The sequence below is a fragment of the Prionailurus bengalensis genome, chromosome D1, assembly GCF_016509475.1.
Source record: "Prionailurus bengalensis isolate Pbe53 chromosome D1, Fcat_Pben_1.1_paternal_pri, whole genome shotgun sequence".
NCBI lineage: Eukaryota > Metazoa > Chordata > Mammalia > Carnivora > Felidae > Prionailurus > Prionailurus bengalensis.
Window position 1 is genome coordinate 102204549 of NC_057346.1, and position 22418 is coordinate 102226966.

General features: G+C 37.7%; 2 protein-coding genes across 2 annotated transcripts; both read right to left on the reverse strand.

Annotated features, from left to right (window-relative positions):
- Positions 1–4409: 4409 nt before the first annotated feature.
- On the reverse strand, positions 4410–5363 carry LOC122482801 (olfactory receptor 9G4). The gene has a single exon (XM_043579097.1). It carries the CDS (start codon positions 5346–5348, stop codon positions 4410–4412), a length of 939 nt encoding a protein of 312 aa, XP_043435032.1. The 5' UTR covers positions 5349–5363.
- A 5655-nt stretch (positions 5364–11018) lies between these two features.
- Positions 11019–11954, reverse strand: LOC122482802 (olfactory receptor 1013-like). Its single transcript, XM_043579098.1, has one exon. The coding sequence runs from the start codon at positions 11952–11954 to the stop codon at positions 11019–11021; it is 936 nt and encodes a 311-aa protein (XP_043435033.1).
- Between the last annotated feature and the right edge of the window lie 10464 nt (positions 11955–22418).

The window sequence follows — 22418 nt, forward strand, 5'->3', positions numbered from 1 at the left end:
TCCAAATTTTCTATTTCTTTCTGTTTTTGGTAGTGCATGAGTTTGTAGGAATTTGTCCATTTCTTTCAGATTGTCCAGTTTATTGGCATATATTTTTTCATAATATTCTCTTATAATTGTATTTCTGTGGTGTTGGTTGTGATTCCTCTTCTTTAACTCATGATTTTATCTATTTGGGTCTTTCTCTTTTCTTTTTGACAAGTCTGGCTAAGAGTTTATCAATTTTGTTTATTCTATCAAAGAACCAGCATTTAGTTTCATTGATCTGTTCTGGTTTTTTTGTTTGTTTGTTTGGTTGGTTGGTTGGTTCTACATCATTTATTTCAGCTCTAATCTTTATTATTTCACTTCTGATGACATTAGGCTTTATTTGCTTCTCCTTTTCTAGCTCCTTTAGGTGTAAGGTTATGTTGTTTATTTGGGACTTTTCTTGCTTCTTGAGATAGGCCTGAACTGCAATTTACTTTACTCTTAGGGCTTCCTTTGCTGCATCCCAAAGTATTTGGACTATCTTGGACTTTCATTGGCTTCTAAGTATATTTTTTTAATTTATTTTTTAATGTCTTAGTTAACCAATTCCTTTTTTAATAGGATGTTCTTTAACCTCCATGTATTTGAGGGTTTTCCAACTTCTTTCTTGTAATTGATTTCAGGTTTCATAGCATTGTGATCTGAAAATATGCATTGTATGATCTCAGTATTTTTGTACCTGTTGAGGGCTTATTTGTGACCCAGTATGTGATCTGTTGTGGATAATGTTTCAGGTGCACTCAAGAAGAATGAGTACTCAGGATGAAATATTCTGAATATCTGTTAAGTCCACCTGGTCCAGTGTGTCATTCAAAACCATTGTACCTTGTGATTTTCTGCTTAGAGGATATGTCCATTGTTGTAAGTGAGGTAAAAGGCCCCTACTGTTATTGTATTATTATCAACCGTTTTTTTTGTGTTTGTTATTCATTGATTTATATATATGTATTCTTTCAAGTTAGGGTATAAATATTTGCAATTGTTAGATCTTCTAGATGGATAGAGACCTTAACTATGATATAATAGCCTCCTTTATCTCTTGTTACCATCTTTGTTTTAAAATCTAGTTTGTCTGATATAAGTATCGCTACTACATCTTTCTTTTGACATCTATTAACAAGCATGATAGATGGTCATCCATCCCCTTAATTTCAATCTGCAGGTGTCTTTAAGTCTAAAATTAGTCTCTTGTAAGCAGCTTATTGCTGGATCTTGTTTGTTTTGTTTTGTTTGTTTTGTTTTTTAATCCATTCTGATACCCTTTGTCTTTTGGAGCATTTAGTACATTTACATTGGAACCAAAAAAAAACATATAACATACCTAGCAATAACCCTAATGAAAGAGGTAAAAGATCTGTATGCTGAAAACCATAGAAATTTATGAAAGAAATTGAAGAAGTTACAAAGAAATGGAAAAACATTCCATGCTCATGGATTAGAAGGGTAAATATTGTTAAAATGTCTACACTACCCGAACCAATCTACAAATCCAATGCAATCCCATCAAAGTAACACCAGAATTCCTCACAGAGCTATAACAAACAATTCTGAAATTTGTATGGTACCAGAAAAGACCCCAAACAGCCAAAGTAATGTTGAAAAAGAAAATCAAAGATGGAGGCATCACAAATCTGGATTTCAAGTTATATTACAAAAGTGTAGTCACAAAGACAGTATGGCACTGGCACAAAAACAGACACATAGATCAATGGAACAGAAGAAAGAACCCAGAAATGGACACACATATATGTGGCCAACTAATCTTCAAGAAGCAGGAAAGAATGTTCAATGGAAAAAGACAGTCTCGTCAGCAAATAGTGAAGTAAAACTGGACAGTGACATGCAGAAGAATGAAACTGGACCACTTTCTTACACCATACACAGAAATAAATTAAATATGGATGAAAGACCTAAATATGAGACAAGAAACCAATCAAAATCCTAGAGGAGAAAACAGGAAGCACCTCTTTGAACTCGGCCACAGCAACTTCTTACAAGTTTTGTGTCTGGAGGTAAGTGAAACAAAAGCAAAAATGAACTATTGGGACCTCATCAGGATAAAAAGCTTCTGTACACCAAAGGAAACAATCAACAAAACTAAAGGGCAACAATGGAATGGGAGAAGATATTTGCACATGACACATCAGATAAGGGGTTAGTCTATAACCCAAAGTTATAGTCTATAGTCCAAAGTCTATAAAGAACTTATCAAACTCAACACCCAAAAAACAAATAATCCAGTGAAGAAATGGGAAGAAGATATGAAGAGACACTTTTCCAAAGTAGACATCCAGATTGTTAACAGACACATGAAAAGATGCTCGATATCACTTATCATCAGAGAAACACAAATCAAAACCACGATGAGATACCACCTCACACCTGTCAGAATGGCTAAAATGAACAACTCAGGAAACAACAGATGTTGGTGAGGATGTGGAGAAAGGGGAACATTTTTGCTGTTGATGGGAATGCAAACAGCCACTCTTGAAAATAGTATGGAGGTTCTTCAATAATTAAAAATATAACTACCCTATGACCCAGCAATTACACTATTAAGTATTTATCCAAAGAATACAAAAATGCTGATTTGAAGGGGCACATGCACCCCAATGTTTATAGCAGTACTATCAACAATAGCCAAAGTATGGAAAGAGCCCAAATGTCTACCAACTGATGAATGGATAAAGAAGATGTGGTGTATATATGCCATGGAATATTACTCAGCGATCAAAAAGAATGAAATTCTTGCTATTTGCAACAACTTGGATGGAGCTAGAATGTATTATGCTAAATGAAATAAGTCAGTAGACAAACATCATATGACTTCACTCATATGTAGAATTTATAAACAAAATAGAGGAAGCTACGGGAAGAGAAGGAAAAAATAAGATAAAAATAGAGAGGGAGGCAAACCATAAGAGATTCTTAAATACATAGAATAAACTCAGTGTTGCTGGAGGGGAGATCAGTGACAGAATGGGCTAAATGGATGATGGGCACTAATGAGGACGCTTGTTGGGATGAGCACTGGGTGTTATACGTAAATGATGAATCACTGGGTGATACTCCTGAAACCAAGACTACACTGTATGTGAACTAACTTGAATTTAAATAAATGCACTTAAAAATAAATAAATAAATAAGCTCCCTACAACAGTAGCTATAGTCTTTCAATAATAAAGTACTAACTTGTGAGTCACAGGCTATTCATTTGTCAAATGTAGTTAATAATCCTTAGTTTTCACTGTGGTTGTAAAGAGTATTTAAAAAAATCAGCTAATTCTGCCATGTTCTGAATATTCAGCTGTAAGTTTCGTCGTGCTTAAAATCTTCTGAGGGTGGGGGAGAAAAATTGTGTCTAGCAGACAGTGGGGCTTTTGTGGGTTTATTTATTTGTTTGGTTTGTTCCACTTGGTGTTCATCTTTTCCGTCATGGGGAGTGTGCAGTGGTAGAAATGAAGGAGTGGAAAGCAGAGTACTCATCCTATTCTCCATGGAGAGACCACTCTTTTGGGGCGATACACCACAATTCCAGAGACACATATCTCTCCAAACACGTAGAGAAAATATTTTGGCTGTTCGTTTGTTTGCTTGTCCTAAGCAACTTTTAAACATACTGCCCAATATTAAATTGATGTAGAAGACACAAGGTTTAGAAGGATATTTTCTGTCTACTCACTTGGAGCTTTATGAAGAAATAGTGAGAGAATGCCTTACTAAAAATAAATATTTGTAAAATCTTCAGTAAATTTCCAGAGGTTTAACCATTCTAGATCTTTTCCCCACAGAATACAATTTGCTTGCACATCTGACTTTGGGTCAGGTCATGATCTCACAGTTCATGTGTTCGAGCTCCGCGTCAGGCTTTGTGCTGACAGCTCAGAGCCTGGAGCCTGCTTCAGATTCTGTGTCTCTCACTCTCTGCACCTACCCTGCTCATGTTGTATCTCATTCTCAATCCTCAATCTCTCTCTCTCTCTCTCTCAACAATAAGCATTAAAAAAATTAAAAAAGAAAAGCGATTTGCTTGCCAAATTTCAAAGTCAAATTGCATGCACAAAAACTATTCAATTTCTCTTGTCTTTCCAAGGTTCCCCCAAAGATAATCAAGAGAAGTTTTATGTAAATCTAGATTTAAGAAGAAGCAAAAACACAATATTGTGAAACATCAATCAACCCAATCTTAATAGATGTGAAATAGTTTAATCACACAAAATAACAGCAAACACTTAAAGAGTAGTTTCCTCAGTGTGACATTGCTTTAGGTATAATTTGTTGTATTTACATAAAATTGCAATGATTAGAAACATATATATAAATATAAGTCAGTGAGTTGGAAAATTATGCAACAAGAGCAATCTGTAAAAAGATAACCTTCATCTCTGTGGCCTTATGGTTTGTGCTGCCTTCCAGAAGGCCTCTTTGACATCTTTGTTTCTCAGGCTGTAGATGAGAGGGTTGAGCAATGGGTTGACCACAGTGTAGAACAGAGCAGCTACTTTGTCTCTTTCCAGGGAGTAGGTAGAACTTGGCCTTGAATACATGAAGAGCAAGGATCCGTAAAAGAACATGACTGAGATGAGATGTGAGGCACAGGTGGAGAAGGCCTTGCGCCTTCCTGAGGCTGAGTGGATCCTCAGGATCGCCAGGAGGATGTTGAAATAGGACACCAAGATGGCAAGGATGCTGGAGAGGACTGTGAAGCCCACCACACCCAAGAGGACTTTTTCATAGACGTGGGTATCTGTACAAGACATTTTTACCAATGGTGGTGCATCACAGAAGAAGTGGTCTATGATGTTTTTACCACAGAAGCTCAGGCGGAAAGTGTTGGCGGTATGGGCTATGGCGTTTAAAAGTCCTCCTAAGTAGGAGCCAGCAACGAGTCCAGTACAGAGAGAATTGGACATAGTACTTGAATAAAGTAGTGGGTTGCAGATTGCAGCATGCCGGTCATAGGCCATGGCTGCTAGGAGATAACACTCAGTATAGGCTACAACACAGGAAAAAAACAACTGGGCGCCACATCCAGCCAAGGAAATACGTTTATCTTCTGAGACACAATTAGCCAAGATTTTGGGAGTGTATACAGAAGTGTACCAAAAATCCAAGAAGGACAGATTGCCGATGAAAAAGTACATGGGCGTGTGCAGGCGGGAATCAACGCGGATTAGGATGACCAGGGTCATATTCCCCGACAAAGTCATCAAATAGAGTATCAGAAAAATTCCAAATAGAATCAGCTGCCACCGTGGGTCTGCTGAGAAACCCACCAAGATGAATTCAGTCAGAAGGGTGCGATTTCCTACTTCCATGTCGACAGAGGAGAAAGCCTGGTAAAGATTTTGAGGAGGAAAAAAATCACTTTGTGATTTTTCTATTGAAATAAATAAACAAAGGTATAAGTTAAGTCAGTAATTACTAGGACATCTATGGACTTTTATTTGTGTTGCCTAGAATGATAGAACTTCAGTCTGTCGCTTGGGAAGACCACGGGAATTGGTGTTAGAATCTGATTGTGAAATTAGTAAGGCTTTCACTTAGTAATTGTTGAATGCAGGGCAAGTCCCTTAGTCTTACCAAACAGACAAGAAAAATAAAGCCCCCAACAGGTTAGTGGATTGATTGAAGGAAACATGCATGAAAATACCCAACCCAATGTTAAGCAACATAGTGTGTGCTCAAAAAATTTCAGTATCCTTCAAATATTATTGAGAATTTACATGTCAGGCATTGTGCTGATGGTTATACAAATACCAACATACTGTATATATACATATATGTATATTTATGTATATATATACACACATGTGTGTGTACATATATGTATATATGTATATGTACGTATATATGCATATATATATGCATACGTACATATTACTCGGTGCCAGTTAATATTTTAAATCCTAATCTCAATCCACATAATCCTTTCCACAACTTTCGAAAGTAGGTACTATTGTGATTCTCATGGAGTTTAAGAAATAATTCCAAAGTTATATAACAGGTCAATAGCAGAGCTGGTATTTGAACCCAGAATTTTCTTTATCAAGAGTATGTGCCCTCAGCTGTTAAGCCATTTATGTCTGTTGTAAGTAATTTTTTTTTTTTTTTTGCTTTCCTAGCCAAGGCAACATTATAATCCTCTGGCAAACTGAATTTCTTGATTTAATAAAAATATCTTTAAGAATCCTTTTTTTCAGAATGTTTCCCCCACTTTGTTTTATTGATGTGAGATTTATATAAATACCTGAGGTATTTTTGGATATAGTGAATGCTGAACATTAGGAAAAAAACAATTTTTGGTGTGAAGGATTTATTGAGAAGCCATGAATTCTTCCAAGTTATTTTGAAGCTCTGAGGGAGAAGTTAAAAAGGAGGAGTCTGGGGCCCCTGGGTGGCTCAGGTGGTTGAGCTTCCAACTTCAGCTCAGATCATGCTCTCACAGTTTGTGGGTTCAAGCCCCATGTTGGGCTGTGCACTGACAGCTCAGAGCCTCGAGCCTGCTTCAGATGCTGTGTCTTCCTCTCTCTCTCTCTATCCCTCCCCAGCTGATGCTCTGACTCTCTCTCTCTCTCAAAAATAAATAAAAAGTTTTTAAAGAAGGAGGACTCTAATTCAAAACATGCTATAGACAACAAACTGAGAGTTGCTAGAGGTAGGTGGGGGGGGCAATGGGCTAGATGGGTGATGGGCATTAAGGAGGGCACTTGTTGTGATGAGCACTGGGTGCTATACGTAAGTGATGACTCACTATATTCTGCACCTGAAACAAATACTACACTATATATTAGCTAAGGTGAGTTTAAATAAAAACTTTGCAGAAAAAAATACCATACAGAATTGGGGCTAATGCCCCAGTAGCCAGCTGACCGTCACTTAGATAACACGGTAGTGGGAGAAAGCTAAAACTGAAAAACGATTGTGATTTACCTCCATGTTCAGAACATTTTCCTTTGAGCTAAGCCCGAAGTGGTTTATAACTCTATAAAATTCAAATGCAAACTTTCTACTCCAAGATCTACTGTTCCTGCTTGTTAGAAAGGGAGGTATCTCACTCTTTAAATATTAGGCGTTCTGATCTTTCAAATGTAGCTGACAATGTTCAGAGAGGACATGACTTAATCAGTGACACTGTGGTAGATAAAGCTTGGAATCCTGAAGATCATTCATTTCTCCATCTATTACTATATAATGGATCTTATTAGCACAGAGAGAAATATTTTAGTCCTATATTGCCTCCATCAGTGAGCTTAACTTACTCTTACAACCCTCTCTCATCACTTGTCTTCATTTATTTAGGACGTCAACCAAACTAAATTACTCACATAATTGACTTATCGTTCGTAATCTCACATCTCACATCCCAGAAGCTTCACGTTTATAGCGTTACGTTGGTGTTCATTGGTTCGCTAATCTTTTTTCTGAATTGGCTCAAGCTTAAGTAATAGCTTTCTTGGCAGTGACCTATAGCTACTACATTGAAATATAAAAACCTGTGGCTGATGTCCACGGTCCCAATAGTTACTCTGAACTTCGTCTGCTATGTTATCATGTGTCTATACAGTGAAAAATATCTGTGCCTTATTAAGCTCATTTTTAATACAATATAATTTGGGATACAAATGAAAATATCCGACAGCGCCTGTTACTACTCTTCTACTGAAAAAAATAATAATTTTTTTGGTCTACTGACCAAAGTCTTCACAGAAGCAGAGATATTGAAAGTGAGACCTGAGAAGTGACCCCAGTGCCAGCCCCTTGTAGGGCTAAGGAGAGAGAGGAGAGCAGTTCCATATATCGGAGCCCTCACATGAGAGAGCGACTGGTGAGCCCAAAGAGCTGAGAGGTTAAGTAAAGACAGAGTGGAAAATGGAACGAGTGGGTGAGCCAGAAAAGTTATCAGCTCGCAAAGCCTAATGGAAGCCATATTAAGGATTTTGGCCTTTACACCAACACAAATCGTCTTGGGGAAAATAGAGCAGAGTCTGAGCAAAACAAGACAATGGATGTTGCTGGTTAGAGGGTGTGGGATTTAAAATAGAGGGATGAGGATGGGACTTTGTCAGAAAATGACATTTGAATGGGACTTGAAAGAGATGAGGGTGTGAGCGCAGACTCTGTTCTATTTTCCACAAGACCTAGTGTCATCTTCTAACTCCTGAATATTGTTTAGAGTCCATTTTTCCCCACCAGCATGCAAGACACAGGTCAGTAAGATGATTTTTCTACTTTGTTTATTGCTGCATCCAGCTTATAGAACTGTCTCCAGCAACTAATTGACAGTTAATAAATATTTCTAGAATGAATAAATGAGTAATTATATTTATATCTTGAAGCTGTTTTCCTCAAAATATTGTCTACTTCTAACCTAGTACAAACTACTCAGGACAAATTTACCCTCGACTGAACTTTTCTGACTCGGAGTACTGTATCATTTAGCAAGAAGATAATTAAAGAAAGACTCATAACCATCACACTCATAACCATCAAGATTCGTGAAAATCTATCTTGAATTTGAAATAAATTGCAATGAAAGTATGAATGTGAAATAAAAGACACAGAAAAAGTCCAAGCCAATCATGCCAAAGCAGCCTATACAGAATGATTTCTCAAGACGTGTATTCTCCTGTTCCCTCCTCCCTTCACTGGAACACTAAAAATTTAGGGGAAGAATGTGTCCCTCTAGCACCTGAAAATGAGGAACAAGAAGTGAAAATATTACACACTATTAGCTTGCACAGCACAGAGTGCCATGACCACTAGAGTCCAAAAGCATGTCAACTCTCTTCTCTTCTGCTCACCTCACTGTGTAAGTGAATATGCAATGAGTCAGCATAATTACCAGACTGACCTTCAAATTCTAGCTGAAGGTTAGGCATGCCATTAGTGGAATCTGAATTGTATTTAGGGGTGTGTGTGTGTGTGTGTGTGTGGTATTTGGCATAATCATAATCCTTTAAGAGCCATGCCAAACTCTGTATCCGCCTTCTAATCGAGTTGAGGCCAATGAGAGGCCAAACCCCTTAACTGCCCCTGGTTCCAGTTGCTTACCCTTGGTCAGGAAGGACAGATGCTGGAAGTTACAGGCTTTTGTCTCTCCTCTGATATTTTGGCACGCTTTGTTGGAGCCGATATATGTATTTTCTCAACAGCCCTTTGAGACCTCTGCCACAGAACAGCCTAGCAATATCTATCTCAGTCTCTAAAGAATCAATTACAGTTTGCTTAGAATATGAGGATGATATAGTAATTAGGATATGATGAAAAATAATGTATTAAAATTTCACTCTTTTACCATGAAGTCACAATATAGTCATAAACATGTCTGATAATAGAAACTCCCCAAAATGTTCTAATTAAAAATGTTTAGAGTGTGTCATTTGCACACACACACACACACACACACACACATATATTTACTACCAGAAGATCTACTATGATTCCTTGTCCTTCCTACCAGAAGCCTACTATGTAGGCTTCCAGGCTACATTTCCCTGTCTCATTCACCAGGAACCCCCTGTTAAGCCCTGATATGATGGGTCAAATGGCAACCCTCTCAAGTTCACATGTTGACTAATAGTAACTCAGAATGTGTATTTGGAGACAGAGCCTCTATAGAAGTGATTAAGTTAAAATGAGATGTTTAGGGTGACTCTTACTCCAAACTGAGCCATGTTTTCACAAAAAGAAAACATGGACATTTGGACACGCAAAGAGGGCTTCTTGTACACAGAAAAGACCATGTGAGGAGAAACCAAGAGGGTGGCCACCTGCAAGCAAAGGAAAGGGGGCTCAGAACAAATCAACCTCAATGGCACCTTGATCTTGGCCTTTTAGCATCCAGAACTGTGAGAAAATACATTTCTGTTGTTTTAGCCACCCATTCTGGCAACACTAGCAAATGAATATACTTGGTTACCAACAGTAGGGCTTTTTTCTGTGGTACAAATTCACATTTTATATGTAAAGTTAAAATTAGGCTTAAAATTAGGAATGTGAGAAGTCATGTTTACATGTTCTCTAATTTCTCACTAATTCATTCATCACATTGAACCAGCAAATAAACAGAAACAATCGCAGAACCTTAATGGCTGTCGATTATTGTTTCCCCTAGTAGATTTTCACTATAAATCTTCTCACGGATATAAACCTCTTTGAAATCTCTCTATCTCTTTATTTATCTATTTCCATCTATATCTCCACTTTTGTCTCTGTACAACTGCTATTCTTTTGCCCTCAGTTCTTCTAATTGTTGAGGAAAATACTCTTTCACTGGAAGCTCACTGTGACTCTAAGATATTTGTCCTTTCCTGTGTATATCACCAAGAACATCTTTGTATCATGGCAAGAGGAAGGAAGGAAGGAAGGAAGGAAGGAAGGAAGGAAGGAAGGAAGGAAGAAAGGAAGGAAATGAGAAAAGTTAAACTTATTTCTAAAGCTATTTTACAATATAATTTTTATTTACAACTTCCCAACTCTGTTCTCCCAAAAAATGGGGCAAGAACCCTTGGAGTCAGAAGTTCTGGGTTTGCATTCCTGTTTCCTCCCCTATGAACTACATGATTTGAAGTAAGTCATTCAATCCATCTAATCATCACGCTGATTCTATAACCAATTTTATTATTCCCACTTAGAGATTAAAATATACTTACAGGTAACTTATGAACTGCCAAGTGAAAATTTAAAAAACGAAACGAAACAAAACTGTTCTCCTTCAATCTTCTCAGAATCCCAGGAATTTTGGACTCTGTCCCCAGCTGGCAGGCATAGCAGTTTTTCCAAATGCCCCAGCCTCATCTATTTTAAGCACATATCCACATACATTAGCACCAACATAAAAAGACAATTGCAGTCTAGTGTTTCTGCATTATCCAATAATTTTATTTTTGGCTTCTTTTCATCATTCCTGAGAGTCTAAGCTAGTAACAGTAACAGGGGGATAACCTAGAAAAAAAGATATAGCCGTGTTTCCCCAAGATTTTCATTTAAGAAAATGTTGCCCTATCTAACATTTTCTTCAGGGCATCTTTAACATCTTTATTTCTTAAGCTATAGATCAAGGGATTCAACATTGGTATGACCACAGTATAGAAGACTGAAACCACTTTATCCCTTTCTAGGGCATAGCTGGTACTTGGTCGGGAGTAAACGAAGAGAATAGAGCCATAGTACAAAGTGACAGCCGTCAGGTGAGAGCCACAAGTGGAGATGGCCTTGAGGCGGCCTTGAGTGGAGCGCATCTTTGAGATGGCAGCAGCAATGAAGAGGTAAGAGGCGAGGATGAGCACAGTGGGAGTAATGACATTGGAGGCCAGTATGAAATAGAGCACAGCCTGGTAGCTCTCCTTCACGTCACAGGCCAGCTTTACAAGGGGAGGTAGATCACAAAAGTAATCGTCAATGACATTGTTCCCACAGAAGCTCAGGGTAAATGTCTCACTGGTAATGAGGGTTGAGTTAAGAAAGCCACCAAAGTATGAAACTGCAACAAGACCAGTACATAACCTCGAAGACATCGCCTGGAAATAAAGCAGAGGATTGGAGATGGCCGTGTAGCGGTCATAAGCCATGGCGGCCAACAGGTAACACTCACTGTATGCCAGCCCAGCCGAGAAGAAGAACTGAGCAAGGCAGCCAGCAAAGGAGATGCTTTTGTCTTCCGCAGCACAGGTCATGAGGATTTGGGGGGCATAGACAGAAGAGTACCAGAGATCCAGGAAGGAAAGATTTCCGATGAAGAAATACATGGGTGTGTGGAGTTGACAATCAGCACCAATCAGAGAAATCAGGGTGATGTTCCCAGACAGACTGATGACATAGATGGTGAGGAAAATGACAAAGAGTACTCTCTGTAACCACAAGTCTGCTGTGAACCCTAGAAGTATAAACTCTTTCACTCTGGTGAAATTTTTCTCATCCATCGATGTGGGGTGTCTATGTTCCTTTTCTGTGGAAAGATGAATAACTATGTCAGCATTTCAGTATATCAACTTCTATCATTTGCCATTTGAGATCACTGAAAAACCCAACTGATGCATATACGTTGTTCACTGTGAGATATGTTCATGCTACAGTGGGTATCACTCTTTTTAGGTAACAGAGAAATCAGTGCTATGCTGACTCGGGAGTTCGGTTACTATGCTCATCACGTAGTGCATGTCACCGTATTTTTTTCTTTGAGTAAAGTTGACACACAATGTTACCTTAATCTCAGGTGTGCAACATAGTGATTCAACAAATTGATAGCTTATGCTAGGCTTGCCAAAAATGTAGCTACCATCTGTCACTATAGAATGCTATTAAAATACCATTTACTATATTCACCGTGCTGTGCCTTTTATTCCCTGTCACCATGGATTTTTCAATGACTTTCTCCTCCAACTCCAATTGAGCTGTTTCTTTTTTCTCTTTGCACTTGGGGTGGTTGAGCACCCCGTGAAAGATATGAAAAAGGCAGCTTGAAGGAGGGATCTGGTTTCTCTTCTGGTCATTGTCTCCTTTTGTCTTTACTAGAGAATTACATGAAGAAGCATACTTTCATTAGTCTAAGCATATTTTGGAATATCCTTGGAAATGTATTTACTATAATTTCCTTGAAAGCAATAAATAGAAATCTCTTATGCTTGAGGGAAAAAATTAAAAAACTTAATTTTGCTCAGATGCTAGGTGACGGACTTACAACTGAGCTAGAAAAATAAAGAATTGTTCTCTTGGAATTGTATCTATTTTATGGTAAGAATCTATACTTTTTAACTTTAAAATACATAAATAAACACATACATACATACATATGCTATAATTATTGTCAAAGTAGGAATTCTTCGTAATAAGCAAAAGAAGCTTGGACTAAGTGACACTTTAATTGCCTTAGAATTCAAGGCTGTCATTTTCACAAAGTATGTTCCTGAAAGCGGCTTAAGACCAAGAACCAAGAGACCTGAGTTCTGATCTTGCTGCTGATAATGTTAAATAAGCTGATAAGCTGCAAAACTCTATTGTCTCACCTACCCTCCTTAGTTCAGGGGGCCGTTAAGAGATCACAGATGTGCTTAAGCACTTTAAAAGCTGGACGTTAAAATCATGTGTTGCGTTCTCTATGATTTCACAATTTCTTCACCTCAGTAATCTGTCCTTCAGAAAAATTTGCTTCACCTCCCAAGGACTTCTAATTGCACCTATGCTATGATTCCTTAGAGTTTCATTTGTTCTCACGAAGAAACCTCCCCTTCTTCAATATGTGGCTTTTATACAAGCCGGTAAATTGCTGGGCTCGACTGCAGAATTTTATTGGGAATGAAAATTGCAAGAGGCTTTTCTTCCCCAACTCTCCTGTTTGCCTCTCCAGTTATTAAAATGTAAAATAAACATATATATGCATACATACATATGTGAATATGTACGTCCCCACTTTTACAAATTGAGAAAAAAAGGGTCGAAGGCATTTAGGGTGATATATAAGACACAGGTAAATGAGATAATAAAATAAGAAAAGGCAAAGGAAAAACAAGACCAAGACATAACATAGAGGCAAGGATGGAACCTATTGCACAAAGTTCTACCCACTGTTCTGTAGGGACAACAAACTTGACTCAAAACTTTTTAGCAGCCCATCTATAAAATTAGTAGCATCCAAAAGACAGGTAAATCAACCAAGAGTTTGGGCAAAACATCACCATTCTTGTTACCAACTTTGAAATGATTTCTTCCAAGAATCCTTGTGAAGAGAGTGAGTGAAATAGAATGCATAATATATTGAATAGTGTTATTATATAAGGAGACACACAGTAAAGAGCTCTTCTGACCTTTACCTGTGTTCATTCGTAGACTTAAAGCTGGTTATATGCCTTGTTAGAGCCAAGGGATGGGCAGAAACAAAACATCTCCCCCTCCGCAGCTCTCAAACACCTCCCTGTAATAGGGAGATCTTTCTAAGAGGTAGATATGTCTGAGAGTGGTCATCCACAAGGAACTGATCTCTTAATTCTCAGTCCCCTCCAGGCCAAATGTACCTTCCATCATATCTATATCTATATTTCTGTATAAAGATCTTAGATATTAAAGCAAGTGAAAAAACATATAAATAGATACAGATAAAGGTACAGATAGATACATAGAGAAATAGATACGATAGATTACATACAAATAGGTAGAGATAGAGTAGATAGATAGAGAGATAGAGTGATAGATAGATGATAGGTAGACGATAGGTAGAGAGATCATAGATAAACTTGTACTTCTCTTAAGGAACTCCTCTCCCATGCACTGCCTAATGTAGGAAAGGAAACATTTTCAGGTCATGAAAACATTGGCTGAAGTTAATTCCTGTACTTTGACCTACTTTAAGGGCTAATAAGTTTCCTGCAAGATATAAGGAGGCAGGCTACACACAACTACATCTAGCTACAGAGGGTTCCTGAGAATAAAAACATCCATCACGTACACATCTAATTGCCTGTTCCACTGAAAAAGACAGGAACTAAAGATAAGACATTTGGAAACATTTCAGCTTTTCTCATCAAATATATTTAATAAGGAAGAAAACCTTGTTGTATTTCACAAAGTCAAATTATGCTTTGGTTTGATTATATCAAGAAAGGGGGGTGGGGTGGGGAGGGTTGGTCCATATAGTGATTTCCTGACCGTTTTCCTCTAGTTAAACACAATACTTACTTCCTGAAAATAAATAATGATTTTGTTTGAAGTTCAACTCAAGTCAGAATTTCTCACATTATCTTAGGGGAAAAAAAAAGTGCCTTCTATTCATTCCACAGGAATCCTCTTTTCAATGGTAACAATGGGAGGACAAAATATAAGCCTGATCTTCCCTTGGGGCTATGCCACGAAAAGCCAATCTTCAAACGCTTTTCTGGTTCCAAGTGAACAATTACAGTGCTCAGTTTTATTTCTGGAATAAAGAAGGGAGAGATCATTTATCACAAATATATTTGGCCCAATTGACCTGGAAAGTCCATTTGTTTTGTGAGTTTCATTGATGTATTTGAGATCAAACAGAATTTGGCAGAGAGGAATAACCAATAGAATTGTCTGCATATAATAGATGCTCAAGAATTACTTGTAGTCCGTAATGATGTTAATGGTGATAACGACAATAAGGAAAAGGCCTTTGAATTTTAGCTCTGAACCACATTGAGAACAACTTAATAAAATGTGCCAGTTTGCAAACAATGAAATTGAGAGCATTTGAGAAATTGAAATTGAGAAACAGAAGCAAAGCCTCACGGTTACAGCAAATTTTATCTCTACACCAGACCATAATTATATTCATCCATTTGAAATATATCCATTGAGCAACTCTTGGGTATCCAACACTGAATTAGATGTTGAAAAAGATACAACTATGAGCCAAGGTAAGGACTTAAGTGAACTTATAAGGGTTAAAAAGCAAACCCAGGACAGAGATTGCCTAAGTGTGAACCCCAGGTCTACTGCTCACTAATTGTATGACCAGGAGCAGGGCACTTAAACTCACCAAACCTCAGTTTTCTTATCGATAAAATGGAAATAATTTGTCTTCCCCATATAAGTGCTGTGAGGATGAAGTGAGATAACATATATAAAGGTTTTAATAAATATCAATCAAAATTTTTAAAAAAAAACAAGCAAAAATTAAAATAGACATACAGTGCCTGTTCTTGTAGAAATTACTGCAGTTTGGGGGAGGGATGTCAAATAAATATATGACATTATACACTATGACTAGCGTTGTGGAGGCATAATAATAAAATGTCCCCAAATTAGCACAGATTGGAGAGGGCACGAATGTAAAGGGAGAGACAGAAAACATCAAAGAGCCCCTAGCATTGCTAGAAACCATACAGAGATTGCAAAAAGACACAGCTTCTTGGCCCAACTGTGTCAAGAATGAGGGGCCAGAGACCATTTTTTGGAAGGATAGAAAGAAGGAATAGGATCATTCTCACTGAATGAGTTCTTCAACTTTAGTAAGAGACTCTTGCATGATGGGGGAGATACCCCCCGCCCCCCGCAAAAATGTGACTGGCCAGATTAGAGCAGGGTCATTAGCACTTGTATAAGTAGAAACTAAATCAGAAAAAAACTGTTACTGTTGTTGTTTGTGACCCTATTGTAAATCACCTGTCCATTTCAAGAACCTCAGACCAATAGGGCAACTTGATAATGTGTCAAGGTCCGATGCAAGACACAAAGGGTCATAAGTTACATCCTTCCTCTTCAGCCATTTCTGCTGCTCACCGTTGCCATGCCCTTGATGACGCTGACCCTCAGAACTCATGCTGCTGCCTGAAAAAGCCTGCACCGTTACCACCTCTGCTTGGATTCAAGCCTGCAGTTCCTTGTGCCTAGAATGTTCTTGCATGCTTCTACTCAAACCACATGCTTCGAGTCAAAAGTTAACATATGGCATTCCCCACCCTCCCCCCATCCCCCATCAACACAATTAGTCAGTCCCTGCATTTTGTACTAGGTACTCTGTACAAACTACAGTGTGGAACATCAGTAACTCATGGTTCCATCAGGGACCTGTCCTCAGGGACACCTGTCCTGAATCTTCAACTCTTAATTAGAGGAATAGTTCTAAGTGTTTGCAAGATACCAGGCACAGGGCTCAACATTTTCTGGATATTATGTCACTCAAACTTGGAACAAGTCAAAGAGAGAAAAACCTGTGTAGAGCAGCGGAGAAATATCCTAAATACCATGCAGTGGAGAAAAATGAAAAAAGTATGAGACAACATTTCTTTTTTTTTTATTTTTTTTAAAAAATTTTTTTTTTTAACGTTTATTTATTTTTGGGACAGAGAGAGACAGAACATGAACGGGGGAGGGGCAGATGCAGAGGGAGGCACAGAATCGGAAACAGGCTCCAGGCTCTGAGCCATCAGCCCAGAGCCTGACGCGGGGCTCGAACTCACAGACCGCGAGATCGTGACCTGGCTGAAGTCGGACGCTTAACCGACTGCGCCACCCAGGCGCCCCGAGACAACATTTCTTTAAGAAATAAAAGTGTTTTTAAAAAGCAGAAAAAGAACAGCAACTTCATTTAAGCCTGTGACTCATTTGGTCAGTCAATGCATGTCAAGTATTAAGAACCTTGTTTAGCATACATAATAATCAGTATATAAATTTTGAATTAATATTAATATTGTTTCTATTTAATTTCTCTGTTTTGAACATTTCAGTGAGTTTTACATCTTTCTTGGGGAGATAAGGCACTAAAATTTTAGAAATTATAGATTTTCTGGTAATGTGAAATTGATAGCTAGTTTTTTGTTAAGTTTCACCCTGTAGCACCCTGAGGAGAGTATAATGACAAAAAAGTGAGGAGACAAATTGACAATACCATCAACTACCCACTAGAAAAAGGAAGCTCTGCTATGATATTCCCAAATGCAAGAGGCGTTGAGCCTGGATGAAGAGAGAAATGAAATATATACACAGACATCCTATGACATGTATTTACGATCCAAATCCCAATCATTGCATGGTTATGTTAAGCAACAGAAGTCCTAACACAAAAAATATTCGAAGAAATAACCACTGAGGAAATACCAAACACTCAAACATACCTCTCTGCTTCATAATAGCTAACCTACCCAACCAAAAGATCAATGTATTTGAAGGTCAGAGTTTGGTTTACTTCGTCATGCTATCCTCAGAGGATACATTGCAGCCATAATGAAAACGAATCACAGGAGAAAATTGCCATATTTTAATTGTGGATGCATCTATTGAGCCATGAGGATCTGATGTGTAGCAATCTAGCAATTAAATAAAGGAAAAGCAAAATAGATGACGATCCGATAGAGCTTCGAAGAGAATTGAGATACACAGATTAAGAGAAACCTTTGAAAAATTCCATGAAGTTCTCCAGAGGGTTTTGTGAAACTAACACCCTTTTTGAATGAGCCATGAATAACCGTAATGGAGTGCTGGAAATATTATGCACCTCTCAATATTTAATTTTTTATTGGTTTCATGTATGAATTCGTACATAGTCAAAATTCTGTATAGCATTTCACAGTCTTTGTTTTTCAAGATCCATTCCATCAAATACTTTATTACGATATATTAGAAAATGTTAGTTTTGTTTCCCATGTTCGTGCATTTCATGGACATTTGCTTGGTATCTTCTTTCATCAAATCATAAGGACCGTCAGTATTTGTGAATAGTTAACTCTTATTCTGCACAATGTACTTATAAAATGGCTTCTTTTCACAGGGCAGGAAGCTGGAGAAGGAGAGTGACGAGTGATAAAACCCTTTCTATCTTTTAAGGAGTCTGTGTCTCTCTTGTCCATTGAATGTTCCCTGAACCACATATGTGTCCACAGCCACATTTCTAAATTTATGTGCCCTGATAATGCCCTTTTCCAGAACCTACTTCTTCCATTCCAGTCTCATGGTAGAAGGAACACCTCAGTGCTCAGAGGTGAATAATTGAATAAAATTACTTCGAGCCAACTTTCACTTTTTAATTTTCACGGATTTGATTTTAGACCACATTGGAAACAGAGTCAGAAATAATTTATATCCCATTTAGCCATAGACCAAATATTTACTGAGAAGTGTCTATGGACCATTTATCTAAGTATGTGCTAATCATTAGCTATACAACCATGAACAAAGTAAAACGACTCCTGGTCCTTGTGGTGCTTTTAGTTCAGGTTGTCACAACTGCAGAGGAAAGCAATTCTTTTGTGTGATTATCGCAACTTCCATGATTTGCCCAAGACCATGAAGATAGGTAATGGCAGAATCAGTATAATGGGAACTTGTCACAGTGCACTTTGTATGTTTTACAAGTCCTACTACTTAACCTTCTATCTTCTTTCTTTCTTCCTTCCCCCCCCCACCTGAATGGATTTATCTGCCTCTGCTAGAGCAAGAGTTCTAATTTCAGCATCATTGTTCATTAAGAAGAACACAGATGAGCTTCAAAGTGTTCAAGATTCTCCCTGAAGACCACATCCCTCAGCCTATTGTGCAGTTGATCCAGGATCACATGACTATATTCGGAACAGCGGGATGTGAACAACAGTGAGGCACACTGTTCTTATTTCTGTCCATAAAACCCCATACACAACATTTATCCTGTTTTGGTGATGGTGACACCAAAAGAGGGAAGGAACCTGGCTTCTTGAAGTCACCAATTAGTGCAAAGATGATGTGTCCCAAGGACATGGAATGTAATATAATCTAGCCTATCCCTACTAAAAGAGTTGTGTCACTCATTTCAAAATTGAATAAATATAATACTCTGTGTCAACTATACTTCAGTAAAAAAAAATCAAACAAATAAGTTTTTAAAATGTGGCAACTACATCAGCTTTGCAAATGTTAAAAATCAAAGGCAAATAAAAATGCAGTCCCTACCTCCGAGGAAGATAATTTAATTGTGGGAAATGTAAACGCAAGCCGATATTTTTTTTTTTTAATTCAGGTTATTCATTTATTTTTTTTGAGAGAGACAGCAAGCAGGGTAGGGGACAAGAGAGAGAGAAGGGAGAGAGAGAATACCAACCAGGCTCCACACTGTCGGTGCAGAGCCTGATGCAGGGCTCAAACTCACCGACCATGAGATCCTGACCTGATCCAAAATCAAGAGTCATAGGCTTAACCAACTGGGCCCCAACCCAGTTGGTTTTTTACCAGGGCCCCAACAAGCAGATATTTTAATACAACTTTTTCAGGCAAATGTAAAGGGAAAAATGTGTGTCAAAAAGCAGTTATCTCCTGGAGTTCCCACTCGATTTTGCTGTAAGTTTATAAGTGCTCTAAAACAACAGTCTATTTTAAAAGTTAGGAGAAGGTATTTGCTATCTCATAACAAGAATCTTGAATTTGAAGGGGGTTAAATATGAAGTGGAAGATTGAGGGATTTTCATTTTTCCTCTCTCTACTTCAGTGTTGGATTCTTTTTAAATTTTTTTTAATGTTTATTTATTTTTGAGAGAGTGAGCAGGGGAGGGGCAGAAAGAGGGAGACACAGAGTCTGAAGCAGCCTCGAGCTGTCAGCACAGAGCTTGACACGGGGCTCAAACCCATGAACTGTGAGATCATGACCTGAACCGAAGTCAGATGCTTAACCAACTGAGCCACCTAGGCACCCCTCAATGTTGCGTTCTTTTTTAGCAAGAGGCATCCATAGATATATTACCTATATCATAGAAATAAAAAAGAATTAAAAATTATTTTGCCAGGACTTAAAATATAGGAAATGTAATTAATGACACTTTTAATGAATATTTAAAATTTTTCCTTTTTATATGAATATTTACCCATATGTGGACAGCCAAAAAATACATTCCAACTTCAGCTTAGCAGGGAGAATTTTGATGCCTTGTGCTGGATAAAAGCAATACCACCTTTCAGCGTATGCATACATCTGTTCAACAAGAAGCACCTTCCATTAGTTAGGCTCTGCTGCTCCAAAACTTTTATAGAATCTATACCTTCCAAAGCATCCATGACCAAGAGTCCCTATTTTATAGCACTTGTTATGCTATAAAATTTACATGAATTTGTGACTATGTATTTCCCTGTCTCTTTCCTAAACCACAAACTCCAAGAAAGCTGGGTCTACATCTGTTTTTACTCACTAATATACTATATTCTTCCCCTGGCATAGCCCTCTATGTAGCACCTGGCACATGAGTACTTGATAAATATTCATGAAGTTAGTTAACTGGTTATTTAATACACTGAAACATAATAACCTCTGAGTTGTTTCTTAGATTAAAAAAAGCAATGCACAGAACAATGTATACGGTATCTTTCCATTTGCCAGTGTATGCAAAGATATATACATGTGTGTCCCTACAAAGATAAAAACTTTGTGGAAAACAACTCAGAACTATTAATATCGATCCATTTAAAGAAGGAAACTGCAGGTCTAGGTTGTGATCACCTCTTATTGTGGATTCATTCATATGCTTTACTGGAATATTTACCATGAACATATATTATTTTTTCAATATAAAAGCATAAAACCAAACAATAAATAGTGTAACCATTGCCAAATATATATGGAAAGGTACTAACATTTTTTTACGATTTGTAAAATCAGAAAATAAAACTCCACACACCTTTTAAATTTGATTTTTAATAAAAAATTATGTATATTTAAGATGTACAACATGATGTTTGGTATACACGCACAGTGAAACGATAACTACAATCAAGCTAAGTAACATATCCATCTCCTAACACAGTTATCATTTTTGTGTGTTTAGTGATAGCATCTGAGAACTACTCTCTTTGCAAATTTCCTGTATACAATACAGTATTACTAACCATAGTCACCATCCTGTATATCCTATTTCTGGAACTCACTTATCCTACGTAAATCAAACATTGCACTCTTTGACCAATATCTCTCCATTTTCCCCAACATCCCTGCCCCTTTAACCATGTTATACCCTCTTAGAACTTGACATTTTTTTAGATTTCGTATATAAGTCAGATCCCACATATATGTAAAATTATGCACTATTTGCCTTTCTATGTCTGGCTTATTTCACTTAGCATAATATCCTCCAGATTCAACCATGCTATGGATGATGGTATCTCTTTCATTTTTAAAACTAAATGTATATGATCACTATTTCCTCATGTGTTCATTCATTGATGGACATTTAGATTATTTTCAAGTCTTGGCTAATGTGAATAATGCTGCAGTGTGGGCTTCCTTTGCTCATTATATTATAATTATATTATAATAATATTGTATATTATGTATTTCATAATATATGTTATAATTAAATAATAACAACAATAATAATAATAATCTTATTTTGTTGTCTTTTCTGATGTCTCTCCACCTGGTACTGAAACTCTTTCACTGCCATATCTTTTAGCTAATAGATGATCCTTTCTACTCAGGGAGATTAAGACATGTTGTCTACCCTGGATTCAGCTGCCTCTGCCTTTCATAACTCCTATCTATAAATTCCCTAACTTACCAATGTTAACTCATAGGTAGGGACATTTCTGCACCCCCCCCATTCAGCAGGAAGAAGCTACTGAAGCTACTCCCACCCAAATGCCAAAGATTTGTCAATTGTCAAGCTGTCAGGGGGGAATGTGGAGGTTACTTTTAGGCAACAGGCTTGCGCAAAGGAAACCTGAGTAAGGCAAAAGGGCCCACTGGGACCACCAAACTGAAGGCAAATAGGCTCATTAAGTGAGCCACCTTGAAATAGCCATAAGACCTAACTAACCAATGGGCTACTTACAACCAGGCACAGTCACCAAAACATGGAGAATTTCATACTTTCCCACACCTCCTCACTCTGCCCATGACTGTGGCCCCTCACCACTGCCTTGTCGCAGTCTCTCCTGCCCACTAGTCGCTCGCAGGGTATTCAGTAAACTTTCATCTCTTT

Coding starts and splice junctions, on each gene's coding strand:
- LOC122482801 (XM_043579097.1), bottom strand. CDS start 5,348: ATGGAAGTAGGAAATCGCACCCTTCTGACTGAATTCATCTTGGTGGGT.
- LOC122482802 (XM_043579098.1), bottom strand. CDS start 11,954: ATGGATGAGAAAAATTTCACCAGAGTGAAAGAGTTTATACTTCTAGGG.